Source organism: Acanthochromis polyacanthus, chromosome 1 (genome assembly GCF_021347895.1).
Source record: "Acanthochromis polyacanthus isolate Apoly-LR-REF ecotype Palm Island chromosome 1, KAUST_Apoly_ChrSc, whole genome shotgun sequence".
Lineage (NCBI taxonomy): Eukaryota > Metazoa > Chordata > Actinopteri > Pomacentridae > Acanthochromis > Acanthochromis polyacanthus.
In genome coordinates, this window is record NC_067113.1 from 10782854 (window position 1) to 10798236 (window position 15383).

Genomic DNA, 15383 nt, shown 5'->3' on the forward strand with positions numbered 1-15383 from the left:
CTGTTTTTCTTCTGATCCGTTTTTTTGACTGTAGCAGTACTACGTTATGATTTATTGCTCTCGTTATCAATAATTGGGGCACCACCCTAGATTTCTAGGGAAAAATTTAATATTAATAAAAAAATTAATATTCATAAAAATTTTGATCAATCTCATATCAAAAAGTCTTGAATCCTCGGTTAAATTGACCACATTCTACACAAAGAAACACAAGACTGTAATTTGGTCTATAATGAGGTATTTATTAACTATTCTATGAAAATAATGACAAGTGAACTATATACAATGTAGATATGGTGTGTGTGTGTGCATGCAGGACTACGTGTGTGCGTGCGTGTGTGGAATGTGGGAGTGTGTGTGTGATGTGTGCATGTGTGAGGGATGTGGAAGTAGGTGTGAGAGAGAAGGAAATATGGTGAGGGTTAGCCAGAGCTAACCTGACGAGGTAATCGGTAATTTGGATTAAGAATTCTAATGATTTGTAAGAGAATAAATTGATTAAATTAATTAACTGACCAAGCTGTTAGTACATCACCCAAAGAATGGAATCAGAGCAAACTCAGCTGGAGTTATTGAAGTGAACCGTCATGGGGCTGGGACTGGCGGGGCCTTCAGATTATGCACACGGTCTGGACCTGCGGGTTCGGAGCGGTGCGTCGTCGTTGTGGTGGCCCAGATGTCCTGCTGCGGGTTGATCGGTTCTGTGCACATGGACCTGGTTCGACAGGTCTCAGCTGAGTGTTGCTTGGCTTAAAAATGATGGTTCTCAGGCTTTAGCCAAGAAAAATGGGTGTTGATGAAAAACGGTCAAAATTAAGAAAAATAAATGCTGGTTCTGAATCGGTTCTTCAGATTAAACGAATAACGAGCAAAATGTCTCCTTAAGTTACAAAAATGTTAAAAGATAAATAGTTAACAAACTTAGATGGTGAGGGAATTTCAAAGATAGAAAAAAAACGCGCTTTAGATAGAGAAAAATGAGAGAGACTTTGGTGGGCCTCTCAGGGCCAGATGAGGAAGAGAGGGTAAGGTACGTAAGAGGCAAGAGAGAGGGTGATGTGGGCTACGGCTGACTTTATCTGTGGGTCCAGCTAAGGGGAGGACCTGGGCGGAGAGAGAGAACTTTTAGGCGCGAGTCTGGTGGAATTTGGAATCTCTTTGTTCTCACAAAGTAGAGAAGAAAGAGGAATCCAGAATGGATTAAAATATGATATTAAACGCGCAAAACACGATCTGTCTATCCCACCATATTCAGTTGTGTGAAAGAGACAGGCATGTTCCTAAATGTGTAGATTATTACATATGTTCATATTATGTGAATCATTTCATTCATAACTATATGTTTATGACATTAAAAATATGTATCACAGTGAAAATATAACAACAAGTCAGAGATTTGGTAACAGGTAAATACAATGGTCATCATTCAACCTAAATGAAGAGGAAATTCAGAGATTAATAAGGGAATTCATTCCAAAATCATAGTATCCTGGGGAAGAAATGATTAAACATCACAAATTAATATCTAGACTTCTGTCAGACATGCAAATATGATCTTCAAATATGTCATAGATGAAACACTGTGAGTAACTGTGGTAAATCTGGAAAAACCAAATGCATATAGAAATATTAATTTGGCAAGTGTTTTTGTTTAAGTTCAGTTCCAGTCTCTTTGGTTCAGTCAAAGAGAGGGAGAGGGTGACTCCAGCCTTCAGCCATAAAGTTTTACGACTTGTTATCTGATCTGTGGAATGCAGAGACGTCTCTGGCTGAGGGTCTCCTAAAGCTGAAAAGGGATTTTAGCATGAAAGTTCATTAAACAAACGTCCATAGCATATAATTGAAAGTCATTGTCTTTTAAAAAGAAGAAGTTATTCCAGGGGTTTAAATGTTCACAGGAGTTCCATCCTTCTGTGAATGAAAACCTACAGAAATACAAATGTCTCAATCCTCCTATAGAGATGGGTGTTGGTCAGTGCTGGAGAGAGGGACAGCTTATCTGAGTTTTGATCAGTTCAGGAATTCCAGGGCCTTTGCAGTCTTGCTACATGACTCACAGAAATCACCTCAAATAAAAGACCGCTGTGGAAAGAGATGTTCAGGAACCTATGAGCAGCGCTTCTCACCACGACACAGACTGGAGGGGTTAGAGCAGGGGTGTCCAACATATTCTTGTAAATATGTTCAAAAAATGAGTAAAAATCTTCCAAAAAAATCCTAAAAATATCTAAAGGAATTCCATATACAGTGGGGAAAATAAGTATTGAACGTGTCAACTTTTTTCTCATCACATTCCTCAAGAAAAAACTTGTTGAAGGTCGTTTAAAGTTTGCTAAACAGCATCTTGACAAGCCTGTAGAATACTGGGAGAATGTGTCTGGTCAGATGAGACCAAAATTGAACTTTTCGGCTGTCATACTACATACCATGTTTGGAGGAGAAATGGCACTACACATCACCCAAAAAACACTGTACCAACAGTGAAGTTTGGAGGTGGAAGCATCATGGCATGGGGTTGTTTCTCATCTCATGGTACTGGCAAACTTCATATAATTGATGGAGCAATGAATGGAGCCGTGTATCGGGAAATTCTTGATATGAATCTGCTGTCATCCACCAGGATGAGACGTGGCTGGACCTTCCAGCAGGACAACGATCCAAAGTACACGTCAAAGTTGACTCTCAAATGGTTTCAAAAAAGAAAATCAATCTGTTAGAATGGCCTAGTCAATCACCTGACTTAAATCCAATTGAACATTTGTGGAAAGAACTCAAGAAAAGGGTTCACCAGAGGGCACCAAAGAATATTCAAGATTTAAAGACAATCTGTGCAGAGGAATGGGCTAAAATCACACCTGAGCAGTGTGGGCGATTAGTTAAAACATACAAGAAGCGTCTGGAAGCTGTCATTGCAAACAAAGGCTTCTCCACCAAGTATTAGATGAGTCTCAGTTAGCGTGTTCAATACTTTTTTCCTGTGTTATCTCACTTAATTCCACATAATCATTATTTATGGACCTGAATGTTGTGATTTCTTTTCATGTGTGGATTATTTGAGTTAATATCAATGTCTGGTAGAAATTTTGTTTGAATTGAATCTTTGGAAATAAATGTGATGAGAAAAAAGTTGACGCGTTCAATACTTATTTTCCCCACTGTATGTCAGTAAAACTTCTAGTATTTTCTTTAAGAACATTCACATAAAAATCAACCAAAATCCAGTTAAATTCACTGGATTTTGGTTGATTTTTTTTTGGGTGAATGTTCTTTAACATTTTTAACTTTTTTTTTTTTTTTTTTTACAAAAATGGTGAAAATGTGGACATCAGAAGTTTCACTGAAATTTAAAAAAAAAAAATTTCCACATTTTCAAATTTTAAAACAGGTCAGTTTTGACCCACAGAACAACGTGAGGGAAGGAATCAAGGACACTGATGACTAATAATTGGAGTTAATATACACTACCGTTCAAAAGTTTACCTCACTTAGAAGTGTCCTAATTTTTGAAAGAAAAGCATTTTTTCCATGAAGATACCATGAAATGAATGATAAATCCAGTGTAGACATTGTTAATGTGGTAAATGACTATTCTATCTGTAAATGGCTGATTTTTAATGGAATATCTCCATAGGGGTACAGAGGAACATTTCCAGCAACCATCACTCCTGTGTTCTAATGCTACATTGTGTTAGCTAATGGTGTTGAAAGGCTCATTGATGATTAGAAAACCCTTGTACAGTTATGTTAGCTCATGGATAAAAGTGGGAGTTGGAAAACATGGGATTGTCTGGATGACCCCAAACTTTTGGCTGTAAAAATGATATCTATTGTGTTATTTGTTTTACAAATATTTAATGAAATGATGACTTTTAGCCTTTATTTTTTTTATTTTTTTTGATAGACTTTTAGCAGTCACATGTTGATGTGGCTGTTAAAAACTACAGAGGGTTTGGAGAGAGCTGCCTCAGAGCTGGGCTGCACAGTGGCGTAGTGGTTAGCACTTTGGCCTTGCAGCAAGAAGATCCCCGGTTCAAATCTTGTTCTGGGCCTGGGATCTTTCAGCATGGAGTTTGCATGTTCTCCCTGTGCATGCATGGGTTTTCTCCGGGTACTCCGGCTTCCTCCCACAGTCCAAAAATATGCTGAGGTTAATTGGTTAGTCTAGATTGCCCGTAGGTGTGAATGTGAGTGTGATTGTTTGTCTGTATATGTAGCCCTGTGACAGACTGGCGACCTGTCCAGGGTGTCCCCTGCCTTCACTCGAGTCAGCTGGGATAGACTCCAGCACCTCCCATGACCCTAGTGAGGATAAAGCGGTGGATAGAGAATGATGGATCAGAGCCAAAATAGCACATTTTTAACATAATTTTGAAAATAAGAATCTGAAAAATAACAGCTCCTGAAATCAGAAAACTGCAAAATATCAGTTCCAATAATCAGCAAAGCTTTTAATTGGTTGGTCGCTAACGGTTGACATGACATTAGATAAATGTGATGTTTTGTATCATCAGGAACTAGACTACATGCGGGTATCTGTTTACCTTCACTAAACAAGGGACAAAACATCCCTTCAATGTGGCCTGGTAGAAATTTCAACACTGTGTCCGTATGTGAATTTAAACTAGGCAGTGTGAAGAAAGTCCTAGCATCAGGAGAACTGGTCTGATCGAAGACGCCTGCCATGGTAAGCTTCTCAGGATCAATCGTCTTCAGACAGGAAGCCATGTTGTGATCCGTTGGGCAGTTGACCCTCAAAGCAACCTGGGGGTTCAAATCCCTTTTAAATAATACTGTTATAGTTTAGACCTTACTAGTGTTAACTGGCTAGAGCAGCTGCTTTTACCTCCTCAGTGACGCTGCGGGTGTTTCTGTGGACAGCCCAGGAGCAAAGCGCCACCCCACTGCGGGAGATGGCTCTCCTGATCAGTCCTCTGTTGTGGGGAGTTAGAGTCTATGGGCAGACAGATACAGATGTCTGAACATGTTGTTTTATCTCACACTTATCTTCTAACTCATGAGCTAGATGCCTAACACAAAGGTTCTCACCTGTAAGCTAACACTAGCTCCACCTGCAGACACTCCTTAGATGGTGATGTTGTCAGGATCTCCTCCAAATGAGCAGATGTTTCTGTGCACCCAGGCGATGGCAGTCTGCTGGTCCCACAGACCATAATTTCCTGACAGGGATCAAACAATTCAGTTAACGGAAGGAATTACTCATCATGGAAGTTGAAAGTTGAAACTACCAGGGACCTACCAGGTAAACTGGAGTCTCCAGTGCTCAGGAAGCCCAGAGTTCCCACCCGGTACCCTACTGACACCATGATAACGTTTCCTCTCTCTGCCATCTGCTGTCCATTGTAAAGGTTGGCGTCACTGAAATGACCTATTGAGTTTCCATACGTAAAACCTCCTCCGTAGATCCACACCATGACGGCTAAATCTTTGGACACTAAAGGAGAGACAGACAAGACTAGAACAGTTAGATTGTAACCAGATCAAAATCTCTGACCTGCCCTTCATCACTTCTGCCCTTAAACATCACTCCTGCTTCAAGAACCCAATGATTGCCTCCACCTTGTCTGCTTGGTGGAAAACGTTGGAAGTCACAGGCTCCCAATTAAAACCCAGTATACTGTCCCCAATCTGGCACAACCCTGATTTTGCAAACAATAAACTAGCTCTTTATTTCAGCAATTGGGCAGAGAGAGGAGTCACCCACCTCCACCACCTTTTTGATGACAACATATTTAGGACATATATAAACTTATTCCAAACATTTGAAATAAGAAATGGAAACTTCCTCCACTACCTACAGGTAAAGAAGACGCTTACAAGTTGAATTCCATCGCTTCAGACTATTTCACAGCCAACTGATTTACAGCCACCTGAATTTGTCAAATACATTGCGAAACTGTCTCCAAGAAACAAAAAGAACCTCTCAAAAATGTATAGTTTTCTTTCAAAGACAGACTCTATTCACCTACCAACTCACAAATGTGAAAAAGACTTATCCAAATCCTTTGACTCTGACTTTGGACCCAGATCTGTGAAAACACATTTAAAATGAGAAAAAACACCAACTTACAACTGATCCAATTCTAGGTTCTTCATAGAATGCATATAACACAATATAAATTGTATAAAATGGGCGGGGGGGCACCCTGTCGGCTTGGCCCTGCATTGCCGTGATAGCTGTTCTGGGTTTCGGGGTCCTTCACACTTGCATGTTTGTCCCACCAGTTCCTGTCGAGTTCCACTGTTGAGAAGTGATGGGATCCACCAGAATGTGCTGAGACTCTCTCCAGAGTCTAAACTCACACTAAACCCACTCTCCTTTTCTCCTTTTCTCTAGTATCTTCTTCTGGCTTATTCCACTCTATACTGACATGACACCCACAACTATGGTGTTCAGTACTGTTTGGTTATTTATTCATTTGTTTATTTTTTTTGTTTTTCTGTTTTTTGTGTGTGTGTTTGTTTGTCTTATTGATGGGTACTTAATAGTCGGGAATAACACAGCACCTGTTATTCTTCAGATGTAATAGCACCGCTTGCTAGTCCCTGTCCCTGTCCGTCCCCTCTCGTCCTGTCCACCCTTTGTTTCCCTTCACGTCACCACTGAGGTGTAGCACTGCCCTCCCTGGCTCTTAACAGGGAATTGTAATAAAGAGTGTCAGCTTAGCTTTCAGGGAGGGCTGGTGATGGTCACACGCATGCACTAAATAATAAGATGTTTGGCTGCAAGACTAAAATATGCATTAATCTCATAAAGTGTTGACACCCCTTCCGTGGAGTTAAACAATGAGAATAAATGCAGACAAAAAAAAAGGACAGACAGACAGCTGCAGTGTTTATTCTAGATGACAGTCTGTGGACTTTACCTGAGGAGCCGTGAGGAACCCAGATGTTCAGATAGAGACAGTCTTCACTGCCGGTGGTTCCGTTCACAAAAAGCTGCATTTGAAGGCATTCCTTTACGTTCTCCATTGCGTTGAAAACACCTGACTAGACAAACACACAATATAAGAACATTTTTTTAAACCAGGCAGAACTACGTTTCCAATCATACAGTCTGGGTAACAGCGATGCTCATTTATCTCGACAGGTTCAAGCAGAAGGGGACGCTGGCGGTGAGAAATCCAGAAAGTTGACCTACCATCCCAGCCGGGGTGATGCTTCGGTTTTTCAAACCTTCCAGGAATGTCAGCAACGGGAACTATTTGAAAGACGTCCATGTAACGGCCAGAGTCAGTCTGAATGTTTTCCCCCTCCACCAGTCCTGCCTCTGTGCGAACCACCACGAGCTTCACGAAGGAAGGATTAGAGAAAAACACCAAAAAGCAAGAGACGGTCCTGATATATATAGATAGACATGTAGATATAGACGGAGCAGCTGTTCAGCCTGCTGCCATCAGGAAAGAGACTCAGATCCTCAAAATGCAGGACAAACAGGCGGAAACAGCTTTTTTTCCCATGGTCCATCAGTCTCTTGAACTCAAAACACCTGGAAACCTGAGTACATAGCATCGCTTTTAATGGTTCAAATACTGCTTACGTGCAATTTCCTGACCAAATTTATTTTATTGTACTGTTTTATATTTAATTTCATTTACCTCCCATATTATATATATCTGGCCTCCTTTACAAATGTTGTCATTTTTAATATAGTCTTGTTTTATATGTAAATTTAATTTAATTTTTTAATGTTGATATTGCATTTCTTATTGCTTGTTGTCAATGTACTGTCCAGCGGAAGCTATTCATATTTTCGTCATGCCTCCATGTATGATGACAATAAAGCTATTCTATTCTATTCTATTCTATTCTATTCTATTCTATTCTATTCTATTCTAACATGTTAGACCCCAAAAACGTTTGAGTAAAAGTGGTTTCTGACTGAGCTGATGAAGTCTGAGTTTGAATTCTCAGTTGTCTTTAAGTTTGACTCAGTTAATCACTAATTAACCAAATTATTCGCTATAAATGAAAAGATGAATGACAACTTTTACTCCAGCTATTACTGTGAATCTGTGAGGGATTCTGGTCTCAAAAGTGAACAAACAGTCAAAGCTTAACATGACTTTTTAATGCACTGAACTTTATTTTTAAGCTACTAAACACAATATGTGTGGTACTTACAGAGGTCCCAGAGACCATCGCCAGAAACACAGCAGCTAAAATCACCAGCATCACCGCCATGACCCTGATGTGAACCCGGTGGATTATCAGCCGGACTGTATAAAGGAGAACCCTCCTCTGAACCAAGGTGCAGTGAGTGGGTGTGTTTTGTTTTTGTTGCATCTCAGTATTTAACCATTTCATGTCCGTGACTATTTCCTCTGTACTGACCTTGGATGACCTCAATTACTGGCTGAACAGAAATGACACAGGCAGTGGTCAGAGAAAATGAAGGCTAATTTCTGTTTTTAGAAAAAGTCAGAAATCTCCACGCAGACAGGTATGGTCTTCATTAAAAAGGAGTAAGTGAAAAGTAAGGTTTCCAAACTGATTTGTTTTTTCCAGTTTCAGCCTTTGTCAGGAAGCCAACCTGTACTGAGTTTACACTGCTGTCCAACGCTGCTCAAAGTCACACTCGCCTTCATCGTGGCCAACAGTTAGGACTATTTTTACTGTATTGACCCTTAGATGCGCCAGTGTTTGGACCTAAACTCTTCCATAAGTGGGTCAAAAATGACCCGTATAAGAATCAGTGTGTTTTTATGTCATTTTGGTTCAGAATAATAATTTCTATTGTTGTTAATATTATACCCAGGAACATAAATAAAAGTCCAATATTACTTTAACACATAAAGGTCAGTCCTTCAGGAGCATTTCAAGAACTTTGAATGAATCTTTAAGGAACCATCTAGGAACTACCCAGGAACCTACCAGGACTCTGAATGTATCTCCAAGTTCAGTCTGTAAAATCTTCCAGCGCTTCGACCAAACTGGTTCCCATGAGGACAACCCCAGGAAAGGAAGACCAAGAGTCTCCTCTGCTGCTGCAGTCAGAAATATTTCTTTAAATGAGGATTATGTATTTCTACCATAAGTACTACTACTAGGTTTTGGTCAGGTTTACCTTGAAGTTGTGTCCTTGCACAGCTTTCAGGTGTTCATTTCACAAAAAAACTTTTAAAATTTTTTTTAGAAAATGTGCATTCACTTACAGCACTTCTAAGCACTATATCCATGTTTGATAGATCCCCTAAAACACTCTATAATGCAGCTGTATGGACATACTAAAGTGTTGATTAATGAGCAGCATTTCCTACAACCATATATAAAGACATAGTTCATATTATTACAACTATCAAAGCAAAATCAAAACCAACCGTTTCTATGAAGTAACAAATGTAAATCAGGGTTTCCATCACAGTCAACTGAACAGGAGAAATGAAGACTTACTGGATGTAGATGTGTTCATTATTTATGGGTAATAATGTCCGGACTTCATGTCACTCCTGTGTGAACCAGGTTAGGAGGCTGGATTTTACTGCAGCTTCCAGAGCTCTGCTGGATGTAGGAACATGAACTCACCACCTGGTGGAGCTGTTTCACAGATTTTTAATGCCATGGGTGATAACGGTTCCTCAGGGTGGTTGTGGGACCGTGTACGTCGTCATTTCTGATGTTTGTCTTGCAAAAGTGTAGTTAGAAAACGGATATCAAAAAATGAAATTTGACTTCTAATTTGTTTTTTGATATCCGTTTTTATTGAAAAAAGAAAATCGGAAAACGGATTGGTTTTCCGTTTTCCGATTTTTGTTTTGAAAACGAAAAACGGGAAACGGCCGTTATCCGTTTTTGGTGTTTTGACCCCAAATCGAAAATAGAATGACGGCGACGTACACGGACCGGTTGTGGTGTCTTCTGCTCAGAGCTCAGAGCTATCCTGCATACACTGTTGCTGTAGTTTAATGTACATATCTGGTCTGATTCTAGACCAGGGGTGTCAAACATAATAAGGCCCATGGGCCAAAACCGGCCGACCAAAGGGTCCAGTCTGGCCCGGATCATTTTACAAAGTGTAAAAATTACAGAAAATGAATCCTTACTGGGAAAATATTTGAAGACATTGAACGTTGTGTGACAAATTGTGAGTCAGCAGCTTCGTAGACAGAGTCTGGTTTGGTTGAATCCTACTGTTGAGGTACTGACACAACTTTTGGGTCATTCCAGAACTGGAGGACATTTTATGTTCCTAACATCAAATTTCAAATAATCCATGCAGAAAATACTAAAACATGCAATAGTTGTGTAAATGTTCTTGTCCTGAGACCAAATCTAAAAAAAAAACTAGAAGAAAAGAATTTAATATATTTTAAAATACCAAATAAGTCTGGAGTTCACCCTAAAATGTAATTTTTCTCTTGTTCCCCCCCAGTGACCAAACTGAATCTCTAATAAAACAATAAAAAACTTTTTTTTCCATTTGTCTCTTAATTGTGGGGACATTTTTTAATCAACATATTTTAAATAGTAATTATTATACATGGAATGTGTCCCACAACATGTTAGCATAACTTGGTGATGACGTCTTTGTCATTTTGTGTCTTTTTTTTTTCATCATCCAACAGTGTTCCTAAAGAATGTGTAGAGCAAAGCTATATCCTCTCTTCTATTTTCCATCTTTTCATCCATTGTTAGCCTTGATTGAATGTCTCACTCTACCTCATATTATCAGGATCAGACTAATTCTTTGGACTGTCTTCCATCAGTCAGTTTGTCCTCTTGGTCAGCAGTAAGGGTTAGGTTTAGCTAAGTATCTAGCTTTTTTAAAAAAAAAATTAATCTCTAAATCTTGACAAGTTGTAAAATGCTATATAATTCAGTTCCAGATAGCTGTGACTAAATGTTGTGTTCCTTTGTAGACACTCTGTGATCTGGAAGTTGTAATGTGGAAATGATTAACTGAGACATAATATTGCTAAAATTTATTTTTCATTTAAAAATTCATGTTTTTCTTAATGTTTTGTTTAAAGATAGCTAAATAAATATGAACATTTTCATAATGTACTTTTTTTTTCACCAAAACAAAGGAAAATAGTTGGAATTATTGATAGATTATTATGTTGTGATTTTACTGGTCTGGTCCACTTGACATCAAACTGGGCTGAATGCGGAACCTGAACTAAGATGAGTTTGAGACCTCTGGTCTAGACACAAATCTGGTTACCACATTTAAAACACGTTCTCATTCATAGATGTGATTTTTCCACATCTAATAAACTCCAGCCTTCATTCCCCCACGTGAGATGCCACCAGACTGCCCTGAGATCAGCATCATAATTCTTCTAAAAACATCAGTAAACTGGATCTGATGAACATGTTCTACTAAATGTTTTACTGTTTTAGGTAAACAGTTATAGAAACAAATATAGAAAACTATGTCTAACTTCGTTTAACTGCAGTTTTTCATTCATTTGCTGGCAGCTTTTCTTCAGACTCTACTTCATGTCACCAGTTGCTGCTGCTTTGGCCTTTTGTGTGCTTTGATCTGAGCTGATCTTTGGTTTCCCTTTCAACCCGTTTGAAGAACAATCAGAGAGTCTGGAGGCAGAGCAAGAGCTTCATCTGCAACCAACATGTTTGTGTCGGTTTGAGGAGACTTTAGGAGTCAAAACAAACAATGTTCACGTAAAACTGAGTAACTGTGGCTGTATTGTTTTTTGGTCATTTGTCTCTCTTTTATTTTTTGTTTTATTGCAAAAAACATCGAAAAACATAAAACATTTAAAAATGAACAACATGTCAATCACTAGATAGCCTCGCCCTGAAACGTTACTCCCTTTCCTGTCTATTTTCCTTTCATATGGGATTATAATTTACTAAATAAACACCATGCTGTGTTCAAAAAGCCTTGAAACTACCGACTGAGATCATGAACTCATGAGGAAAATGAGACACCAAACCAAGGCAGAAGCAGGGTCATTTTCTCAGGGTTTTATTCAGTTGGACTCCTTCTTGTAGCCAGCAGTAAACGAGTAATTCACCTGAAACCGTTATTATTGTTATTGTATTATCTGGGTTTGCCAGGGCAGGAGGAGGATTGGGCAAACTATTTCTCAGCTGCTTTTGAATTTAGAATTAGATTTTTGAGTTTTTCCTTAAAATTGTAAAAAAACAAAACAAAACCAACAACAACAAAAACAGTAGTCCATAATTATGGTTATCTGTTAGCCTAGCCACGCTAGACCCAGCTCTGAAGACACAAGGGTCTAGTTACCCTCGGCAGGGAGGGAGGCGGGCTAAAAGGTTGTCTTTCAAATCACTCTGCAGCAATTGGGTAGGTATACAACCAATCAGCGCAACGAATAGGCTCCGAGAGCGCCGGAAATCAGAGGATGCGGGAGTTCGGTGAAGCCTTATTTATACAGTCAATGGGTGAAGCTCAAGTATATTACAGACATGAAACATTATTCAGAGTCGGTGCTAATGGAGCTCAACGACTGTTGTCGTTTTTGTTGTCGACCCTGGCAGAGAATTAAAGTCGTTGCCGTGGGTTGTCTAGCGTGGCTAGGCTAGTTGTTTCCGGTTGTTTCTGTCAGAATTGTCACGCCTCTGTCGTTACTTAGTTACGCCCGCCTTCTGACTCTACACTTCATGGTGATTCGTCGGCCAGTTTTAGGAGCATCCAACCTCGAGGCTTACCGAGGGTAACTAGACCTTTGTGTCGTCAGAGCTGGGTCTAGCGCGGCTAGGCTAGTTATCTGTTGCTTTAATCCCATTCTGTGTTTATTATGGTAAGAATAGAATAGAATAGAAAAGAATAGAAATGCTTTATTAATCCTGGAGGGGAAATATGTTTGTTCCCACCACCATAAATTTATAAAAGTAAATAAAAATGAGCAGTAAAAAAACCCAATAAGAGTGGCATAAAAACTAAACTGTCCCATGTAAAAGATGTACAAATAAATAAAGTATCTATCTATTTATCTATCTATCTATCTATCTATCTATCTATCTATCTATCTATCTATCTATCTATCTATCTATCTATCTATCTATCTATCAAATGTTAAAGTATTTTATTGTGCAAATTGTGAGAATCAACATGCAACTTCTGTTCAATATCCCATTCACTTTCACCATGGGGACTTACCATTGACTCCCATTCATATCTAACCCCTAACCCTAACCCTTACCCTAACCCTAACTAACACCAAAACAATGCCTAACCCTAAAGAAACGTATTTGCACTTTTACTTTTTTCAGTAACAACAACATGGCCAAGAAAACATTGTTTCCCCCCGTGGGGATCTCATTTTTGGTCCCCACCGTGACGCGAGACCCCACCGAGATAGCGTGGAGTGAGGTCAAAGTCCCCACGAAGTCCCCACCGGATTAGATAAACACGTACACACACACACACACACACACACACACACACACACACACACACACACACACACACACACACACACACACACACACACACACACACACACACACACACATTTCTTGTGTGCCTTTATTCTTATGCTTATTGTTTCGGTCTGGAACAGGTACACAATGCATTCCACTGCGCATTATACTATGTATAATTGAGTTTGTGATAAATAAAGATCTTGAATCTTCTGTTCAAGAGTGTAAAAGTATTTTTTAAAAGTGTTCAATTTCATATTACAGATCTGGAAAAGATCTTACATTGAACAGTTATGGTTAGTTTAGACCCTAACCCTGTTACCGGACTAAGATGAAGATCTCTATCTTGTTCACTCTGAACTCTTTGGCGCTGTGTTTGTTGGGGTTGTGACGTCACAGCCACAGACAAACTACTGCCTCTGATTGGCTGAGTCATCGTAAAAGGCGTGACCCGTGGCTGTTGTCGCTGTTGATTGGTCGGTGTCGCGGCCAGTCAACCGTCCTCCTGCTCTCAGTGAGGTTGATGGAGAGAGGTGGAGGACAGAAACACGGTGGAGATGTAGCACTTAACGGAAACAACTTTTTTTTTTTTACCGCTCCGCTATTATTTCTTTAATGTGCATTTAACGGTTTTCTACTAAGTTTATTTGTACTTTTCTTGTTTTACGGCGGTTTCGGCACTTTACGGTCTGAGTTGGGTATCCCTGGCAACACGATCAACTGTCCTGCGAAGTTTGGATCAAGTGTCTCATCTTCAACCGGAGAATAAACGGATATTTACGCGCTGAACGGACGGAACCGGCTCCAGGGTGTAGACGGAACCCGCCAAGAAGACTTTTCGGCTGTTTTTATCCACTTTGTGCTTTCCTGGTTTGAAAGCGAGCCCTGAGGGAAACGGGACAGCGCGAGACAATAGTGGTGAGAGAGAGAGCTCGTGCAGGGGGGGGATCGATGCCTCGCGGGGGCTTTGTTCTGTCCCGTGTGGAGAACCAGCGCGAGCCTGCGGCGGATATAGACCGACTGATCGGCGGATTGATGATCGGCTGCTGATCGATAAGCCGTCGGAGCAACATGGACGTGACTCTGTCCGAGTTACTGGCCGCCTTCATGGAGTCCCCGCTGGTGGCGTGGGTGAGTGAGTGGGAGCTGCACGCGCACACAGTTGTTAGGGTGATGCCCGCGAGCTGTTTCACTTTCACGTCAGGTGCAGGTAGACGAGTCTCTGACTAGTAGCACTAACAAGTCTCTAACTAGTAGAAACTAACAAGTCTATAACTAGTAGCAGCTAACAAGTATCTAGTTGTCTGTAACTAGTAGCACTAACAGGTCTCTAACTAGTAGGAGCTAGCAAATCTCTAACTAGTCTCACTAACAGGTCTCTAACTAGCAGCTGGTCTGTACCAACATTCTGCTGTTGGTGTTTTTGGGACTTTCCAGCTTTTTTTCTACCAACAGGAACAGTTCAGTCTGGTGCAGCTCAGTGATGAAGCTCAGGGTTCTCCCAGGTTCCCTCCAGTGTTCTCTCTGTTTTAGTGACTCTGACCGTCCTGCTGGTGTCCAGTAGATGTTAGAAACCAGTCAGTATCTCCAGCAGAGAACCAGCTGGTTCCACTAACCTAGAAAAGCCCAGAGGATATACAGATGATCTGATGATGAAACCCAGGATGTAGCTGCAGGAGTGTGTGTTAACATTTGAAAACAGATTAAATGTCAAAAATAATGATAATATTTGCATGTTTTAGTTAACAACGGTGGTAGAAGCAGAGAATAAAGGACTGTGAGAAACATGAGTTCTTTAACAGAATAGATCCCAGTGTGCTGTCAGTTTGTTTGGGACCCGTTCTAATCGGAGTCCAACCCTCAGCAGTCAACAGGTTATTAACCCTGAGCTGCTTCCTGTTTCCCCGTGACCTCACTTCCTGCTGACCTGACCACTCAGACAGCTATGTTCCCGTCTTTGTTGGACCAGAGGAACGCTAACAACATTTCCACACAGTAGGAACGTGACACAG

At 40.3% G+C, this 15383-nt stretch overlaps 1 protein-coding gene and 1 pseudogene across 1 annotated transcript in view; one reads left to right on the forward strand and one right to left on the reverse strand.

The window, feature by feature from the left end:
* Positions 1–3355: 3355 nt before the first annotated feature.
* LOC110950100 (bile salt-activated lipase-like) lies at positions 3356–6254 on the reverse strand (annotated as a pseudogene).
* Positions 6255–13881: 7627 nt separating this feature from the next.
* Positions 13882–15383, forward strand: part of ccdc88c (coiled-coil domain containing 88C) — a 93858-nt gene continuing 92356 nt past the window's right edge. The window contains exon 1 of the mRNA XM_051938922.1: positions 13882–14502. Within this exon, the coding sequence (XP_051794882.1) occupies positions 14443–14502 (60 nt within the window). The 5' untranslated portion in view covers positions 13882–14442. The remainder of the gene's footprint in view (positions 14503–15383) is intronic.